Source organism: Nerophis lumbriciformis, linkage group LG21 (genome assembly GCF_033978685.3).
Source record: "Nerophis lumbriciformis linkage group LG21, RoL_Nlum_v2.1, whole genome shotgun sequence".
NCBI classification, from domain to species: Eukaryota; Metazoa; Chordata; class Actinopteri; order Syngnathiformes; family Syngnathidae; genus Nerophis; species Nerophis lumbriciformis.
Genome location: NC_084568.2, coordinates 16,285,232 through 16,305,000, shown reverse-complemented (window position 1 = coordinate 16,305,000; position 19,769 = coordinate 16,285,232). Strand labels below are relative to the sequence as shown.

At 33.5% G+C, this 19,769-nt stretch overlaps 2 protein-coding genes across 3 annotated transcripts in view; both read left to right on the top strand.

The window, feature by feature from the left end:
* Positions 1–13,232, top strand: part of elp6 (elongator acetyltransferase complex subunit 6) — a 13,668-nt gene extending 436 nt beyond the window's left edge. Inside the window, exons 1-7 of one of the 2 annotated variants that reach the window (XM_061982828.2) lie at positions 1–125; positions 209–287; positions 3,062–3,129; positions 3,262–3,389; positions 8,500–8,695; positions 8,766–8,918; positions 11,827–13,232. The exon at positions 1–125 is cut by the window's left edge and continues 436 nt beyond it. In XM_061982828.2, coding sequence (XP_061838812.1) covers positions 72–125; positions 209–287; positions 3,062–3,129; positions 3,262–3,389; positions 8,500–8,695; positions 8,766–8,918; positions 11,827–11,937 — 789 coding nt within the window. In that variant the 5' untranslated portion in view covers positions 1–71 and the 3' untranslated portion in view covers positions 11,938–13,232. Of the gene's footprint in view, positions 126–208; positions 288–3,058; positions 3,130–3,261; positions 3,390–8,499; positions 8,696–8,765; positions 8,919–11,826 lie in introns of both variants that reach the window. The other variant, XM_061982826.1, reaches the window with a different exon arrangement.
* Positions 13,233–14,002: 770 nt separating this feature from the next.
* scap (SREBF chaperone) overlaps positions 14,003–19,769 on the top strand; it is a 33,687-nt gene continuing 27,920 nt past the window's right edge. The window contains exon 1 of the mRNA XM_061982830.2: positions 14,003–14,207. The gene's annotated coding sequence lies outside the window, so the exon portion shown is untranslated. The remainder of the gene's footprint in view (positions 14,208–19,769) is intronic.

The window sequence follows — 19,769 nt, the reverse complement described above, 5'->3', positions numbered from 1 at the left end:
AATATTTAATTCAGATAGTTTTGTGTTAAAAAAACAAAAACGCGTAGCTAGCTAGCTTGCTTGCTAACAAGATGTTCGCCGAGCTGAACAGCATCCTGAACATCAGCCCAGACAACTTGACCACGGTGACCACTTTTATTCATCCTAATCTTCACTTTTTCACTCTTTTATCTGACCTAAACACTGATGCTAACGTTTTTGCTGCCAGGAAGAGTTTGTTCTGCTGTCTGACAGGCGGAGTGACGCTTCTTTCCTCGTCCATCACTTCCTGGGGTTCTACCTGAGAGGTGATCAATAATATACTCACATCAATACTTTCATTTCTTTCCTCCTCCATCACTTTCTAAGGTTCTACCTGAGATGTGATCAATGATCAATAATATACTCATATCAATACTTTCATTTCTTTCCTCCTCCATCACTTTCTAAGGTTCTACCTGAGATGTGATCAATGATCAATAATATACTCATATCAATACTTTCATTTCTTTCCTCGTCCATCACTTCCTAAGTTTCTACCTGAGAGGTGATCAATGATCAATAATATACTCATATCAATACTTTCATATCTTTCCTCCTTTTGGACCCCGACTTAAACAAGTTGAAAAACTTATTCAGGTGTTACCATTTAGTGGTCAATTGTACGGAATATGTACTGTACTGTGCAATCTACTAATAAAAGTTTCAATCAATCAATCAAAGTCCATCACTTCCTAAGATTCTACCTGAGAGTTGATCAATCATACTCATATCAATCATTTTATTTCTGTCCTCGTCCATCACTTCCTGGGATTCTACCTGAGAGGTGAACATGAATCAATGATATCAGTAACATCATAGCAGCATTGCTATTGCTCCAACACATGTCAGCAATGATGTCCATTGTTTCAATTAGGTCCTTAGTCATTGTCAACAATTGTCATGAAGAATTCTTTAGTGGGTTGTCAGTGTTGTAGTCCATTGTAAAGTGTGATTTTTTTGTGTTTTAGCCCATTGTAAAGTGTTTTTTTGTGTGTTTTAGCCCATTGTAAAGTGTGTTTTTTGTGTGTTTTAGCCCATTGTAAAGTGTATTTTTTTTGTGTTTTAGCCCATTGTAAAGTCTGTTTTTTGTGTGTTTTAGCCCATTGTAAAGTGTATTTTGTGTGTGTTTTAGCCCATTGTAAAGTGTGTTTTTTGTGTGTCTTAGCCCATTGTAAAGTGTTTTTTGTGTTTTCGGCCATTGAAAAGTGTGTTTTATGTGTGTTTTAGCCCATTGCAAAGTGTTTTTTGTGTGTTTTAGCCCATTGTAAAGTGTGTTTTTTGTGTGTTTTAGCCCATTTTAAAGTGTTTTTTTGTGTTTTAGCCCATTGAAAAGTGTGTTTTTATGTGTTTAAGCCCATTGTAAAGTGTTTTTTGTGTGTTTTAGCCCATTGTAAAGTGTTTTTTTGTGTGTGTTTTAGCCCATTGTAAAGTGTGTTTTGTGTGTGTTTTAACCCATTGTAAAGTGTGTTTTTTGTGTGTGTTTTAGCCCATTGTAAAGTGTTTTGTGTGTGTTTTAGCCCATTGCAAAGTGTTTTTTGTGTGTTTTAGCCCATTGTAAAGTGTTTTTTGTGTGTTTTAGCCCATTGTAAAGTGTGTTTTTTGTGTGTTTTAGCCCATTGTAAAGTGTGTTTTTTGTGTTCTAGCCCATTGTAAAGTGTGTTTTGTGTGTGTTTTAGCCCATTGTAAAGTGTTTTTTGTGTTCTAGCCCACTGTAAAGTGTGTTTTTGTGTGTTTTAGCCCATTGTAAAGTGTGTTTTTGTGTGTTTTCACCCATTGTAAAGTGTTTTTTGTGTTCTAGCCAATTGTAAAGTGTGTTTTCGCCCATTGTGAAGTGTGTTTTAGCCGATTGTAAAGTGTGTTTTTTTTGTGTTTTAGCCGATTGTAATGTGTGTTTTAGCCAATTGTAAAGTGTTTTTTTGTGTGTTTTAGCCCATTGTAATGTGTTTTTTGTGTGTTGTAACCCATTTTAAAGTCTTTTTTGTGTGTGTTTTAGCCCAATGTATATTCTTTTTTGTGTTTTTTAGCCCATTGTAAAATGTTTTTTTTTTTGTGTATTTTAGCCCATTGTACAGTGTTTTTTGTGTTCTAGCCCATTGTGTTTTTGTGTGTTTTCACCCATTGTAAAGTGTGTTTTGTGTGTTTTAGCCCATTGTAAAGTGTGTTTAAGCCGATTGTAATGTGCGTTTTAGCCAATTGTAAGTGTTTTATTTGTGTGTTTTAGCCTATTGTAATGTGTTTTTGTGTGTTGTAGCCCATTGTAAAGTGTGTTTTTTGTGTGTTTTAGCCCATTGTACAGTGTTTTTTGTGTGTTGTGGCCCATTGTAAAGTATTTTTTGTGTGTTGTAGCTCATTGTAAAGTGTGTTTTTTGTGTGTTTTAGCCCATTGTAAAGTGTGTTTTGTGTGTGTTTTAGCTGATTGTAAAGTGTTTTTTGTGTGTTTTCGCCCAGTATAAAGTGTGTTTTTTGTGTGTTTTAGCCGATTGTAAAGTGTGTTTTTGCCCATTATAAAGTGTGTTTTTTGGGTTTTAGCCCATTGTATAGTGTGTTTTGGCCGATAGTAATGTGTGTTTTTTGTGTGTTTTAGCCGATTGTAAAGTGTATTTTTTTTGTGTGTTTTGGCTGATTGCAAAGTGTTTTATGTGTGTTTTAGCCGATTCTAAAGTGTGTTTATTGTGTGTTTAGCCAATTATAAAGTCACTTTACAATCAGCTAAAAGCACACAAAAACACAGGTTTTTTTTTGTGTGGTTTAGCTGATTATGAAGTGTTTTGGTTTTTTTCAGCTGGGTGTCAAGTGTAATTTGTGTGTTTTAGCCCATTGTAAAGTGCGTTTTTGTGTGTTTTAGCAACTTGTAAAGTGTGGCTTTAGTATGTTTTTAGCCGACTGTAAAGTGTGTTTCAGCTCGGTGTAAAGTGAGTGTTTTTGTGTGTTTCAGCTAGGTATTAAGTGTGTTTTTGTGTGTTTCAGCTGGTTGTAGAGTGTATGTGTTTTTGTGTGTTTCAGCAGGTTGTAAAGTGTGTGTTTTTGTGTGTTTCAGCAGGTTGTAAAGTGTGTGTTGTGGGTCTGGCCCAGTCGTGGGGTCACTACAGTGCAGTGAGTCAGAGACTGGTACGTCCAACATGAACACAATACATCAAGTCCACTTCTATTTGGGAATCCATTTGTGTCTATAATAAATATGTAGTGTGTAACAGAAGTTGTGATTGTGGTATTGATCAATAATACACTATTGTCCCTCAGGGCGTCAGTCTGTCTCAGGCAAAGGACAAAGGTCAGCTGGTGTTCCTGGAGGGACTCAAAGACTCTTTGACCATCCTGAGTCCAAGTCCACAAGTCCAAACAGGAAGTGAAGCCATGGACTTCCTCAGGTAAAACTTTGCTGTTGTTAGTTGGATGATTTATAAAAACGTTGTTGTTAGTTGGATGATTTATAAAAACTGTGTTGTTAGTTGGATGATTTATAAAAACGTTGTTGTTAGTTGGATGATTTATAAAACTTTTGTTGTTAGTTGGATGATTTATAAAAACTTTTGTTGTTAGTTGGATGATTTATAAAAACGTTGTTGTTAGTTGGATGATTTATAAAAACGTTGTTGTTAGTTGGATGATTTATAAAAACGTTGTTGTTAGTTGGATGATTTATAAAACTTTTGTTGTTAGTTGGATGATTTATAAAAACTTTTGTTGTTAGTTGGATGATTTATAAAAACGTTGTTGTTAGTTGGATGATTTATAAAAACTGTGTTGTTAGTTGGATGATTTATAAAAACGTTGTTGTTAGTTGGATGATTTATAAAACTTTTGTTGTTAGTTGGATGATTTATAAAAACTTTTGTTGTTAGTTGGATGATTTATAAAAACGTTGTTGTTAGTTGGATGATTTATAAAAACGTTGTTGTTAGTTGGATGATTTATAAAAACGTTGTTGTTAGTTGGATGATTTATAAAACTTTTGTTGTTAGTTGGATGATTTATAAAAACTTTTGTTGTTAGTTGGATGATTTATAAAAACGTTGTTGTTAGTTGGATGATTTATAAAAACTGTGTTGTTAGTTGGATGATTTATAAAAACGTTGTTGTTAGTTGGATGATTTATAAAAACGTTGTTGTTAGTTGGATGATTTATAAAAACGTTGTTGTTAGTTGGATGATTTATAAAACTTTTGTTGTTAGTTGGATGATTTATAAAAACTTTTGTTGTTAGTTGGATGATTTATAAAACTTTTGTTGTTAGTTGGATGATTTATAAAAACTTTTGTTGTTAGTTGGATGATTTATAAAACTTTTGTTGTTAGTTGGATGATTTATAAAAACTTTTGTTGTTAGTTGGATGATTTATAAAAACGTTGTTGTTAGTTGGATGATTTATAAAAACGTTGTTGTTAGTTGGATGATTTATAAAAACGTTGTTAGTTGGATGATTTATAAAACTTTTGTTGTTAGTTGGATGATTTATAAAAACTTTTGTTGTTAGTTGGATGATTTATAAAAACGTTGTTGTTAGTTGGATGATTTATAAAAACGTTGTTGTTAGTTGGATGATTTATAAAAACGTTGTTGTTAGTTGGATGATTTATAAAAACGTTGTTGTTAGTTGGATGATTTATAAAAACGTTGTTAGTTGGATGATTTATAAAACTTTTGTTGTTAGTTGGATGATTTATAAAAACTTTTGTTGTTAGTTGGATGATTTATAAAAACGTTGTTAGTTGGATGATTTATAAAAACTGTGTTGTTAGTTGGATGATTTATAAAACTTTTGTTGTTGTTAGTTGGATGATTTATTGGAACTTTATTGTTAGTTGGATGATTTATAAAAACTTTGTTGTTAGTTGGATGATTTATAGGAACTTTGTTGTTAGTTGGATGATTTATAAAAACTTTGTTGTTAGTTGGATGATTTATTAAAACTTTGTTGTTGTTAGTTGGATGATTTATTAAAACTTTGTTTTTAGTTGGATGATTTATAAAATCGTTTGTTGTTAGTTGGATGATTTATAAAAACTTTGTTGTTAGTTGGATGATTTATAAAAACTTTGTTGTTAGTTGGATGATTTATTAAAACTTTGTTTTTAGTTGGATGATTTATAAAATCGTTTGTTGTTAGTTGGATGATTTATAAAAACTTAGTTGTTCTTAAATGGATGATTTCTAAAAACTTTGTTGTTGTTAGTTGGTTGATTTATAAAACTTTGTTGTTAGTTGGATGATTTATAAAAACCTTTGTTGTTTGTTGGATGATTTATAAAAAATGTTGTTGTTAGTTGGATGATTTATAAAAACTTTGTTGTTGGTTGGATTATTTATTAAACGTTTGTTGTTGTTAGTTGGATGATTTATAAAAACGTTTGTTGTTAGTTGGATGATTTATAAAAACTTTTGTTGTCAGTTGGATGATTTATAAAAAAAACTTTTGTTGTCAGTTGGATGATTTATAAAAACCTTGTTGTTTGATGAGTTATAAAACCTTTGTTGTTAGTTGGATGATTTATTAAAACTTTTGTTGTTAGTTGCATAATTTATTAAAACTTTTGTTGTTAGTTGGATGATTTATAAAAAGTTTGTTGTCAGTTTGATTATTTATAAAACCCTCTGTTGTTAGTTGAATGGTTTATAAAACATTTTTGTTGTTAATTGGATGATTTATAAAAACTTTTGTTGTCAGTTGGATGATTTATTAAACATTTTTGTTGTTAATTGGATGATTTATAAAAAACTTTGTTGTCAGTTGGATGATTTATAAAACATTTTTGTTGTTAGTTGGATGATTTATAAAAAACTTTGTTGTTAGTTGGATGATTTTTAAAAACGTTTGTTGTTAGTTGTATGATTTATAAAAACGTTTGTTGTTAGTTGGATGATTTATAAAAAACTTTTGTTGTCAGTTGGATGATTTATAAAAAACTTTTGTTGTTAGTTTGATGATTTATAAAAATGTTGTTGTTAGTTGGATTATTTATAAAAACTTTTGTTTTTAGTTGGATGATTTATAAAAACTTTTGTTTTTAGTTGGATGATTTATAAAACCCTCTGTTGTTAGTTGGATGATTTATAAAAACTTTTGTTTTTAGTTGGATGATTTATGAAAACTTGTTTTTAGTTGGATGATTTATAAAACCCTCTGTTGTTAGTTGGATGATTTATAAAAACTTTTGTTTTTAGTTGGATGATTTATAAAACCCTCTGTTGTTAGTTGCATGGTTTATAAAACATTTTTTTGTTAATTGGATGATTTATAAAAAACGTTGTTGTTAGTTGGATGATTTATAAAACATTTTTGTTGTTAGTTGGATGATTTATCAAAAACTTTGTTGTTAGTTGGATGATTTATAAATAACTTTGTTGTTAGTTGGATGATTTATTAAATTTTGTTTTTAGTTGGATGATTTATAAAATCGTTTGTTGTTAGTTGGATGATTTATAAAAACTTTGTTGTTAGTTGGATGATTTATAAAAACTTTGTTTTTAGTTGGATGATTTATAAAATCGTTTGTTGTTAGTTGGATGATTTCTAAAAACTTTGTTGTTGTTAGTTGGTTGATTTATAAAACTTTGTTGTTAGTTGGATGATTTATAAAAAACCTTTGTTGTTTGTTGGATGATTTATAAAAATGTTGTTGTTAGTTGGATGATTTATAAAAACTTTGTTGTTGGTTGGATTATTTATTAAACGTTTGTTGTTGTTAGTTGGATGATTTATAAAAACGTTTGTTGTTAGTTGGATGATTTATAAAAAACTTTTGTTGTCAGTTGGATGATTTATAAAAACTTTTGTTGTTAGTTGAATGATTTATAAAAAACTTTTGTTGTCAGTTGGATGATTTATAAAAACCTTGTTGTTTGATGAGTTATAAAACCTTTGTTGTTAGTTGGATGATTTATTAAAACTTAGTTGTTCTTAAATGGATGATTTCTAAAAACTTTGTTGTTGTTAGTTGGTTGATTTATAAAACTTTGTTGTTAGTTGGATGATTTATAAAAACCTTTGTTGTTTGTTGGATGATTTATAAAAATGTTGTTGTTAGTTGGATGATTTATAAAAAACTTTGTTGTTGGTTGGATTATTTATTAAATGTTTGTTGTTGTTAGTTGGATGATTTATAAAAACTTTTGTTGTTAGTTGGATGATTTATAAAAAGTTTGTTGTTAGTTGGATGATTTATAAACACTTGTTGTCAGTTTGATTATTTATAAAACCCTCTGTCGTTAGTTGGATGATTTATAAAAAACTTTTATTGTTAGTTGGATGATTTATTAAAAGTTTTGTTGTTAGTTGGATGATTTATAAAACATTTTTGTTGTTAATTGGATGATTTATAAAAAATGTTGTTGTTAGTTGGATGATTTATAAAAAACTTTTGTTGTCAGTTGGATGATTTATAAAAAAAACTTTTGTTGTTAGTTGGATGATTTATTAAAAGTTTTGTTGTTAGTTTGATGATTTATAAAAATGTTGTTGTTAGTTGGATGATTTATAAAAACTTTTGTTTTTAGTTGGATGATTTATAAAACCCTCTGTTGTTAGTTGGATGGTTTATAAAACATTTTGTTGTTAATTGGATGATTTATAAAAACTTTTATTGTCAGTTGGATGATTTATTAAACATTTTTGTTGTTAATTGGATGATTTATAAAAAACTTTGTTGTTAGTTGGATGATTTTTAAAAACGTTTGTTGTTAGTTGGATGATTTATAAAAACTTTTGTTGTTAGTTGGATGATTTATAAAAAACTTTTGTTGTCAGTTGGATGATTTATAAAAAACTTTTGTTGTTAGTTGGATGATTTATAAAAACTTTTGTTTTTAGTTGGATGATTTATAAAAAACTTTTGTTGTTAGTTGGATGATTTATAAAAACTTTTGTTTTTAGTTGGATGATTTATGAAAACTTGTTTTTAGTTGGATGATTTATAAAACCCTCTGTTGTTAGTTGGATGATTTATAAAAACTTTTGTTTTTAGTTGGATGATTTATAAAACCCTCTGTTGTTAGTTGGATGGTTTATAAAACATTTTTGTTGTTAATTGGATGATTTATAAAAAACTTTGTTGTTAGTTGGATGATTTATAAAACATTTTTGTTGTTAGTTGGATGATTTATCAAAAAATTTGTTGTTAGTTGGATGATTTATAAATAACTTTGTTGTTAGTTGGATGATTTATAAAAACGTTGTTGTTGGTTGGATGATTTATTAAAAAATTGTTGTTAGTTGGATGATTTATTAAAATGTTGTCGTCAGTTGGATGGTTTATTAAAATGTTGTCGTCAGTTGGATGGTTTATTAAAATGTTGTCGTCAGTTGGATGGTTTATTAAAATGTTGTCGTTAGTTGGATGATTTATTAAAATGTTGTCGTTAGTTGGATGGTTTATTAAAATGTTGTCGTTAGTTGGATGGTTTATTAAAATGTTGTCGTTGGTTGGACTACTTATTAAAACTTTGTTGTGGTTGGTTGGATGCTCTTCTTGTTCCTTCAAGGAATCCTGCTGCTGGTCTTCGTAGTCTCTTCCAGTTTGTGAACTCCAGCCTCAGTCCAGGGGGGGCTGGGGCGGGCTGGGGACCCCCCGTGCTGCTGGTGGACGACCTCAGCGTGCTGCTGAGCCTGGGCGTGGGCGTGGACGCCGTGCTGGACTTCAGCCACTACTGCAGGGCCGCCGTGTGCTCCCGACTGAAGGTCCGCTCCCTGACCACAACTCGCCTTGTCCCCGTGACCTCCTGTGACCTCCGTGTGGCTTTGAGCGCAGGGTAACGTGGTGATGCTGCTGCGCTGCGACGGAGAAGAAGACGAGGAGGATGGCGGCTCGGAGCGGCTGCTGAAGGGTTTGACTCATCAGAGTAGCCTGGCTCTCCACGTACAGGGTCTCCCTACTGGCTACTGCAGGGACATCCACGGTCAGGTGAAAAGAGCATGCAGCGACACAACGCTAACGCGAACCAATAAAACATGCTACTTGATAGCATGTGTCTATAGTGAGACCACTTCACTGCTGTGGTATCACTGAGCACACCCTTCCACACGTTCAAGGATACGTGATAGTTGTCTAAAGCAGTGTTTTTCAACCACTGTGCCGCGGCACACTAGTGTGTCGTGAGGTACAGTCTGGTGTGCCGTGGGAAATTATCTAATTTGACCTATTTGGGTTCAAAATATTTTTTGCAAACCAGTAATTATAGTCTGCAAATTATGTGTCGTTGTTGAGTGGTCGGTGCTGTCTAGAGCTTGGCAGAGTAACTGTGTAATACTCTTCCATATTAGTAGGTGGCAGCCGGTAGCTAATTGCTATGTAGATGTCGGAGACAGCGGGAGGCACCATGCAGGTCAAAAGGTGTCTAATGCGTAAACCAAAAATAAACAAAAGATGAGTGCCCCTAAGAAAAGGCATAACTAAAACTGAACTGGCTACAAAGTAAACAAAAACAGAAGGCTGGACGACAGCAAAGACTTACTGTGGAGCAAAGACGGTGTCCACAAAGTACATCCGAACATAACATGACAATCAACAATGTCCCCACAAAGAAGGATAAAAACAACTGAAATATTCTTGATTGCTAAAACAAAGTATATGCGGGAAATATCGCTCAAAGGAAGACATGAAACTGCAATAGGAAAATACCAAAAAAAAAGAGAAAAAGACACCAAAATAGGAGCGCAAGACAAGAACTAAAACACTACACACAGGAAAACAGCAAACAACTCAAAATAAGTCAGGGCGTGATGTGACAGGTGGTGACAGTACACCTACTTTGAGACAAGAGCTATATTGATGCATGCTTGTTATGGTTTAAAGTCATATCCAACAATTGCGACAACGACTTTTCTACTGTCAACTAAAAATGTGCCTTGGCTCAAAAAAGGTTGAAAAACACTGGTCTAAAGTATTGTTGGTTGATACCAACATGCAAAAAATACATCATATTTTTCGGTATCATCAGTACATGACATGCTACAACATTTTTTCCCCGGCGAGCCGCATCAAATTACTTACTCGTGAACGCCTGACACAAATTCGGATTTTGCGCTAACGCTTCGCCCTTGCTCATAAGTGTGTCGAGTGTAGACATGTGAAAAGTGAAAGAGAGGTGTATTTGGCCTCACACAATTATTTAAATGCAAGCGCTCACGAAAGTACTCGTCGGGCAAGTGAGAGCACAGGTCTGCCACCACAAACCCAGGGAATGTGCATTAACACACCGAGCAGGAGAGGCGGGAAAAATGATGGATTCTTCGATGTGTAACGATTAGAACATGGGCGATTCATGTATCGATGGACAAATGTCCAAATATCGATCATTTACGTATGCTAAATAAAGTCATACCGGTGGTTCTAAAATATGCCATTAATGTTAATGTTATCTAAGCGTGAGTTCTATTTTGGGTTCTAATTAGCCAGGTGAAAACCATTAGCTAACAGTCTTTTAACATTTTGTCTGCTGGGTTAGCTTGGATGTACACGCAGGAGGGAGGAGGAAAGGACACGCTATGCTAGCCGCGGCGCTGAGCTAGCCTGAATGTGACGCATTGAAAGAAGAAAAGCATGAATGCTTCGCACATTTCAGCAGGATACCCAGTCACAGCAGAGAGTAAGCAAGTGAGAAGAAGAAAACAGCAGGGAGATGAAGAAGTCAGGGGATGTGTGTGTGTGTGTGTGTGTGTGTGTGTGTGTGTGTGTGTGTGTGTGTGTGTGTGTGTGTGTGTGTGTGTGTGTGTGTGTGTGTGTGTGTGTGTGTATATATTTATATTAGGGCTGCAAAAACGAATCGATGGAAAAATAGTTGCCGATTAATTTAGTCATCGATTCGTTGGATCTATGCTATGCGCATGCGCAGAGGCTTTTTAAAAAAAAATCTTTTTATAAACCTTTATTTATAAACTGCAACATTTACAAACAGCTGAGAAACAATAATCAAAATAAGTATGGTGCCAGTATGCTGTCTTTTTTTCAATAAAATACTTGAAAGGATAGAAATGTAGTTTGTCTCTTTTATTCGATTATTAATCGATTAATCGAAGTAATAATCGACAGATTAATCGATTATCAAATGATTCGTTAGTTGCAGCCCTAATATATATATATATATATATATATATATATATATATATATATATATATATATATATATACACGTACATATATATATGTATAATATACGTGTATATCTATATATATATATCTATATATATATATATGTGTGTGTATATATATATACGTATGTATATATATATATATGTATGTATATATATATATATATATATGTGTGTGTGTGTGTTTATATATATACATATGTATATATATATGTGTGTGTGTATATATGTATATATACGTTTGTATGTCTTTATTTATACATATATATATATATATATATATATACGTATGTATGTATATATACGTGTATATATATATATATATATATGTGTATGTATATATGTGTGTGTGTGTGTGTGTATATATATATATATATATATATACAGTATATACATACATACATATATATATATATATATATATATATATATATATATATATATATATATATATATATATATATATATATATACAGTATATATACATACATATGCCTTGTGCTTAGGAAACATCAAAAAGTGAAACAAAAAGAGGTAAAGTAGTAAAATACATACTTCCTCAGTGCAGCGACACATAAATGTGTACTTCTCTCTTTACTAGTATTTTTGTACTGTTCATCATATACAATAAAATTTTGACCCGAAACAACAAAAGCTATATTTTATACTTTTTTTCTTCTTGTTTTTTTAATTAAAGATATTAATTGTGTGTGCGTGTTTAGGTGGAGGTGTGTGACAGGAGGAGAAACGCACAAAAGAAGACATTTCACTACAAAGTCCAGGACAGAGCAGCCTCATTCTTCCCCCCAGGGACGTCCAGCGCTGTCCTCTAGTCGCCGCACGTCCAAACATCTGTGAGACTGACCAGCATACCAGCAGGACGGATTAGGTGCCACATCGTCTTCTTCTCATAGCGTCCAAGACTTAATTCGTCCCCCATTCTGTCCGTGTCCTCTGAGGCTTTGTTCGTTTGTCCTCTTTGACTTCTGAATCCTGCAGGCCAACACACAGACACTCAACTATGCTGACATGGATCGTTCAGTAGTAACATCACATTTTCATGAATACATACTTTGAAAACATTGATGTGTTATTCACTAAGAAGTAGAGATGAATCGAGTCTTTTGAATGAATCTTTTGATGAGAGCCGATTCCCAGTTGTGAGCAGTCTGTGTATGCATGCCACCCGACTGGCAACTGGACTACAAAATTAGTTAAAATTCAAAGAAATTTAGCAGCATTTAAATTAATTAAAAAATCAAAACAATATATATTTGTAGATATAAAAATATATATATTTACAATTATTTTTTTATTTTTTTTATTTTTTTTTATTGTATTTTTTTAAAATTTGGATTCACTTTTAGGCTTAATTATTCTAAAGGGTAGTAGTTGAATATTGCAGTCACAATTTTGTAGTTTTATGTATACATTTTATATCCATTAATTAATTTTATTCTGACTCTTTTTGTGTGTTTTTTTTCCCATTTCGTTAAAATGAGGGATAATTCAAACTAGCAGTGTTACTGTCAGAGCATGGAAATATGGCACCGCCTTGTGGAGTGTTTACAATGAAAACAACAAAATAACTAAAAAAAATAAAGCCAATGTTTTAGAATAATTTCCACCAATAATGTAATATTTGTGTGGGTTAAATTATTCTGATCTACATCTATGAATATTGTTTTCTTTTAAAATAAGAAAAAAAAGAACTATAATAACAAGCCAGTTTTTGAACGGCTCTTTGAAAGGAATGACTCCTCAAAGTCTGACTCCCTTCAAAGAGCCATAATACCCATCTCTTCTAAGAATTATGCAAAATGTCATTAAATGCTATCTGCGCTTGTTTCGGACAAGTTCTTCAGAAGCACCGATCTATCTTTAAAACAACAACAAAGAGAAAATTAAACCAAAATATGTTTAAAAAGGTGCCTTATAAGTTGTGACAGCTGATGTCAATTTGTGTCTTTATAATGAAAGCTTTTTTTACACTGAATTTATGTACATTCATTTTTTGTGTTATGAATTTTGTGAACTGATTTGTTTTTTTCTACATCAAATTACGCTGACAATTTTATTGAATAATAATTTGTGAAAAATAAATAAATGTGCCTGTTTAAAAATTCAATGGTAAAAATTCAGTTTGTTAAATATCAGTGTGTAAAAAAATAAATAAAATTGTATTAAAAAAAAAACATTGTAAAAAAATTCAGTGCAGAAAACGTGTTGCTTCAAAACTCAAGACTCACTTCTGGTAAATTAAGACCGAAACAATCGATCTTAGAACCAGCGAATAGGTGATTCAGTTTTAATTAATTTCCCGAAAGTGGGTCTTGAGGTTTGAAGCAACAAATATTTCTGCACTAATTTTTTTTATAGAGATATTTTTTTTAGATCGAATTTTTACAATCGGTAGAAAATGGATGGATTGATGGAATTTTTCTCCACCAAAATCTTTCTGCCCCGAACATTTAATTTTTCTGCACAATTTTTTTTGAAACCAAATGTCTCTGCCCCGAATTTTTTTACATTGAATATTTTTGCACTGAATTCTTTTACATTGAATTTTTCTGCACTGACTTTTTTTTAACAGTAATTTTTCTGCATTTAATTTTTATACATTAATTTTTTCTGCACATAATTTTTGTACGCCAATTTTTTTTGTACAATGATTACAAGTTGAATTTTAAAACACTATATTAACAAACGGAATTTTTAAACACACATTTCACTCACTATTTTTATATTCAACGACATTTTTTGCGTAATTTGATTTAAAAAAAAATCTGTTGACAAAATTCAAATGCAAGAAATTAATTTAAATAAATAAAACGCTTTCGTTAAAAATACCACAAATAAACCGCCATCAAGCTGCGTCTCTACTAGAGGTCGCTGTGCGTTGGCAGGCCGCAGTGGAGAACAACAACAAAGAAGAAGAAGAATGAGCTTCTCTGCACTAGCAGGTTCTGCAGGTCATCCTGAGAGTGGAAACACGCGAGCTAACATTTAAACACTTTTTGGACTCGTCCTCCATTTAAACTACATTCCTGCGTTCCTGGAGGGATATCTCTGCGGGGACTTTGTGACGTTCATCCAGGCAAGGGTAAAGCTTTCCCCGCTAGCATAAGCTAAGATGTGTTGTGCCATTAAATGAACACTTTTATCACCTTTGGATACCTGAAAGAAGCCTTTTCACCATTCTAGCATGAGAAGGAAAAGTCACGGGATATTTAAAATGGGTAAAACTATAATTTTCGCTACTTAATTAGATTTCTACTTAAAGTACTGTTTTGTTTTGTTTTTAAATCCATGTAATTTACAATGTGCCGCTAAGCTAACTTAATAGCTAAGCTAGCAAGTGTTTCTTACAAAGTCATATTTTATTTTACTAAATGGTTCATTCCTTAACTTTTTCTCGGTGTTTACCTCATATTCTGATGTTAAATGTTACTCATGTTGGTGTCTAGAAACTGTTTAAACATATCAAACGATGTACAGCAGAAGAAAAATGTGACAACGATTATAACTAGGGATGTCCGATAATGGCTTTTTGCCGATATTCCGATATTGTCCAACTCTTTAATTACCGATACCGACATCAACCGATACTGATATATACAGTCGTGGAATTAACACAATATTATGCCTAATTTGGACAACCAGGTATGGTGAAGACAATGTCCTTTTTTAAAATATTAATACAATAAAATAAGATAAATAAATTAAAAACATGTTCTCGAATAAAAAAGAAAGTAAAACAATATAAAAACAGTTACATAGAAACTAGTAATTAATGAACATTAGTAAAATTAACTGTTAAAGGTTAGTACTATTAGTGGACCAGCAGCACGCACAATCATGTGTGCTTACGGACTGTATCCCTTGCAAACTGTATTGATATATATTGATATATAATGTAGGAACCAGAATATTAATAACAGAAAGAAACAACCCTTTTGTGTGAATGAGTGTAAATGGGGGGGGGGGGGTTTGGGTTGGTGCACTAATTGTAAGTGTATCTTGTGTTTTTTATGTTGATTTAATAATAATAATAATAAAAAAAACGATACTGATAATAAAAAAAACGATACCGATAATTTCCGATATTACATTTTAAAGCCTTTATCGGCCGATAATATCGGCAGGCCGATATTATCGGACATCTCTAATTATAACCATGACATTGTATTAGTTTTTATTTTACTTTGATTTAATTAGAGGAACTATATGCTTTGTTCACGAAACAGCTGTAGGTCTTTTAGCTCCCCGGATAAACAAACATTTATGACAGCCGAAAAACAATTTTTTTTTTCCAAGAAAAAGCTTCAAACATCACCGAGCAGCAATTACCGCCGGAAGATGCCATATATGGACTTCCTGAAATCTCGTGTAGTCCTCACCCTTCCCAGGGCCACTCCTAGCTAAATTGTGGCCCAAGGTAGAATTTTATTTGGAGCCCCGTTAATTAAATGTTTTCACACATTTTAAAATCAAGCTTGAATTTAATTTTAGTTATCCATCCATCCATCCATCCATTCATCCATTCATTTTCTACCGCTTGTCCCTTTTGGAGTTGCGAGGGGTGCTGGAGCCTATCTCAGCTGCATTCGGGCGGGAGGCGGGGTATATCCTGGACAAGTCGCCACCTCATCATTTTGTACTAAAACAAAGTGCAAAATAATAGAAGATATTACAACATACATTTGCAAACCTTCCTCAGACTACTTTGACCTGCTCTCAAAATATAATAATGAATCAAAATACATGTTGTTATAAATGATTGACCTATTCAAGGCTCCAATTACTTAATTTATTAAAACTGTTTACTTTGAAATATTTTAAGGAAAAATATTGCATATTTTGTGTGCTTTCTATATACATAAAACAATGTTTTATTTGACAAAAATGGCATAAAACAAAAAATAATAATAAAAGATTTTAATCGACACAGATCCGAGGTTGATCGAGAGATTTAAGCGTTGTAAGTAAAAAAAATATATATATATGTGTGAGTTATTTTTGATACGTTTATGAGTGGAGCTCTTTTAGATCCCTGAGAATTTTAGTGGGATTATTTTCTTTTTTTAAACTGTCATAAACGTGCTAATGCCAGGCCATGCTAGCAGGTTCATTCCTTAACTTTTTCTTGGTGTTTACCTCATATTCTGATGTTAAATGTTACTCATGTTGGTGTCTAGAAACTGTTTAAACATATTAAACAATGTACAGCAGAATAAAAATAAAAATGAAAATGTTAGTTTTAGAATAATTAGCACGGTGACAACGATTATAGCCATGACATTGTATTAGTTTTTATTTTACTTTGATTTAATTAGAGGAACTATATGCTTTGTTCACGAAACATCTGTAGGTCTTTTAGCTTCCCGGAAAAACATAAACATTTATTTTTTTCAAGAAAAAGCTTCAAACATCACTGAGCAGCAATTACCGCCGGACGCTGGAAGATGCCATATATGGACTTCCTGAAATCTCGTGTCGTCCTCACACTTCCCAGGGCCACTCCTCGCTAAATTGTGGCCCAAGGTAGAATTTTATTTGGAGCCCCCGCTAATTAAATGTTTTCACACATTTTTAAATCAAACTTGAATTTAATTTTGGTTATGTTTTGTACTAAAACAAAGTGCAAAATAATAGAAGATAATTATAACATACATTTGCAAACCTTCTTTAGACTACTCAAAATATAATAATGAATCAAAATACATGTTGTTATAAATGATTTACCTATTCAAGGCTCCAATTACTTAATTTATAAAAACTGGTTACTTTGAAATATTTTAAGGAAAAATATTGCATATTTTGTGTGCTTTCCATATACATAAAATAATGTTTTATTTGACAAAACTTTCCTCCAGAAGGTCTTGTCTTTGTCCATGTGATGTCAGATGAAACAAAAATTTAGCTGTTGGGCCACAATACCCAGTAATATGTTTGGAGGAGAAAAGGTGAGGCCTTTAATCCCAGGAACACCATTCCTACCGCCAAGCATGGTGGTGGTGGTAGTATTATGCTCTGGGCCTGTTTTGCTGCCAATGGAACTGGTGCTTTACAGAGAGTAAATGGGACAATGAAAAAGGAGGATTACCTCCAAATTCTTCAGGACAAGCTAAAATCATCAGCCCGGAGGTTGGGTCTTGGGCGCAGTTGGGTGTTCCAACAAGACAATGACCCCAAACACAGGTCAAAAGTGGTAAAGGAATGACTAAATCAGGCTAGAATGAAGGTTTTAGAATGGCCTTCCCACCTGACTTAAACGTGTGGACAATGCTGAAGAAACAAGTCCATGTCAGAAAACCAACGCATTCAGCTGAACTACACCAATTTTGTCAAGAGGAGTGGTCAACCAGAAACTTGCCAGAAGCTTGTGGATGGCTACCAAAAGCGCCTTATTGCAGTGAAACTTGCCAAGGGACATGTAAGCAAATATTAACATTGCTGTATGTATACTTTTGACCCAGCACATTTGCTCACATGTTCAGTAGAACCATAATACATTCATAAAAGAACCAAACTTCATGAATGTTTTTGGTGACCAACAAGTATGTGCTCTAATCACTCTATCACAAAAAAATAAGAGTTGTAGAAATGATTGGAAACTCAAAGACAAGTGTATGTAAACTTTTGACCACGACTGTCTATATTGGATTTGAAAATGAAAAATATCAAAATGGCCCCCCCGCATGCCTTGATGTGTCAGTGTGCGGCCCTTAGTGGCAAAAGTTGGGACCCCCCTGGCGTGCGTATAGCGCTGGGCATGAACGTCATATGAAAAGTTGCATATGTGGCATCATAGGCCATGACGGATGTGTTGCCTATTAGGGTCACTGGCAACATGATGCCTTTAATTACCTTAACGATGGCATGGCGCCTTGAAGGAAGTACTTTTAGGAGGTGTTGACAGGAAGGAGGAAGACGTTTTGTGGTGTTTATCTGTAGAGTTGTTCTGCTACTCTAATGTTGTATTTGTGCAATTGTGCAGCTGTGTTGTCGTTACTTCAAGTGTCCAGACACATCATCAGGGCCCGCACAGGTCACAAAGTAGTGCTTTTGCACACCGTGAGGCTTGTTGAAACCTCCAGGCCTCTTGGCGATGTCCCAGTGGAGGTGGCGGCACCTCTGAGGGGGCGTGGCCTAAGATTCACCAGCTGAGGACGGCCTCCTTTACGACCTCCCCCTCGTGTTTACTGCGTTGTCTATTAATAGCAACTTACCTGCAGATAATTACCTGTAGAGAATTACCAGCCCATGTTTCCGTGAGGCGCCATACCAGCCAAAACATGCTGTACAGTACATGCGGACTACACTGGACCTTACAGACATGCTGCTCAACCTTAGCAGGTCTGTTCTATGCACTCCTATACCGTGTGTGTGTGTGTGTGTGTGTGTGTGTGTGTGTGTGTGTGTGTGTGTGTGTGTGTGTGTGTGTGTGTGTGTGTGTGTGTGTGTGTGTGTGTGTGTGTGTGTGTGTGTGGATGTGTGTGTGTGTGTGATTTGTAATATTGTAGGATGTGTGTGTTCATTTCTTGTTGTATGTGTGTTTGATATGATTTGTTATAACTTTGTTGGCATTATGTGATCTTCTAGCGTGTGTGTGTGTGTGTAATTTGTTGTTGTTTTGGTGTTTGATATGATTTGTTATCACTTTGATAGCATGTCAATGACTGTATTGAAGAAGGAAAATGCGGTATTGGCATTTTTTTGGATCTATCCAAGGCCTTTGACACAATAGACTTTGAGATCTTATTGTATAAACTATATCACTATGGTGTCAGAGGGGTACCTCTCGATTGGTTCCGCTCTTACCTATACGGAAGGCAGCAATGTGTATGCGTCAATGATCACAATTCACCCTGTATGACCATAAATTATGGGGTTCCCCAGGGATCCATCTTGGGGCCTCTCCTTTTTATCCTATACATAAATGATTTTGTAAACTCCTCCGAAACTTTTCATAAAATAATTTTTGCTGACGATACAAATTTGTTTACCTCACACAGGAGCCTACACGATCTACAAGTAACTGTCAATTCAGAGCTTGTGAAAGTAGATTCCTGGTTCAAATGCAATAAGCTCTCACTTAATGTAAATAAAACAAATTTTATTCTATTTCGTTCTAATAAAAACCGGACAAATACTGAGCACTGCCATATCAACATCAATGGGCAGGAAATACAGAGAGTGTACTCCACAAAATTCCTGGGGGTCATCATTGACGAATACCTCAATTTCAAATGTCACATTAGCCATCTGTTAAACAAATTATCCAAATATGTTGGCCTGTTCTTTCACCTTCGTCATTATCTTCCTCTTTATGCTCTACTCACACTATATAAAACTCTCTTTGAACCACATCTAAACTACTGTAATGTCATCTGGTGTAACACCTTCCCTACCTACCTCCACAAATTAGAATCTATGCAAAAGAAAATTATACGGGCCCTGTCATGGTCCAAGTTTAATGCCCCCACTCGACATCTATTCCATAATTATCATCTCTTAAGACTGACAGAGTTCAATATTTATCAAAATGCTTGTTTAACCTATCAAGTCATTTACAGGCTGAATTTAAGGCTCTGTAGCTTGGTTCCTATCTACCATCCCCAGCATGCCCACAACACTCGTAACTTAGATTTGATATCAGGGA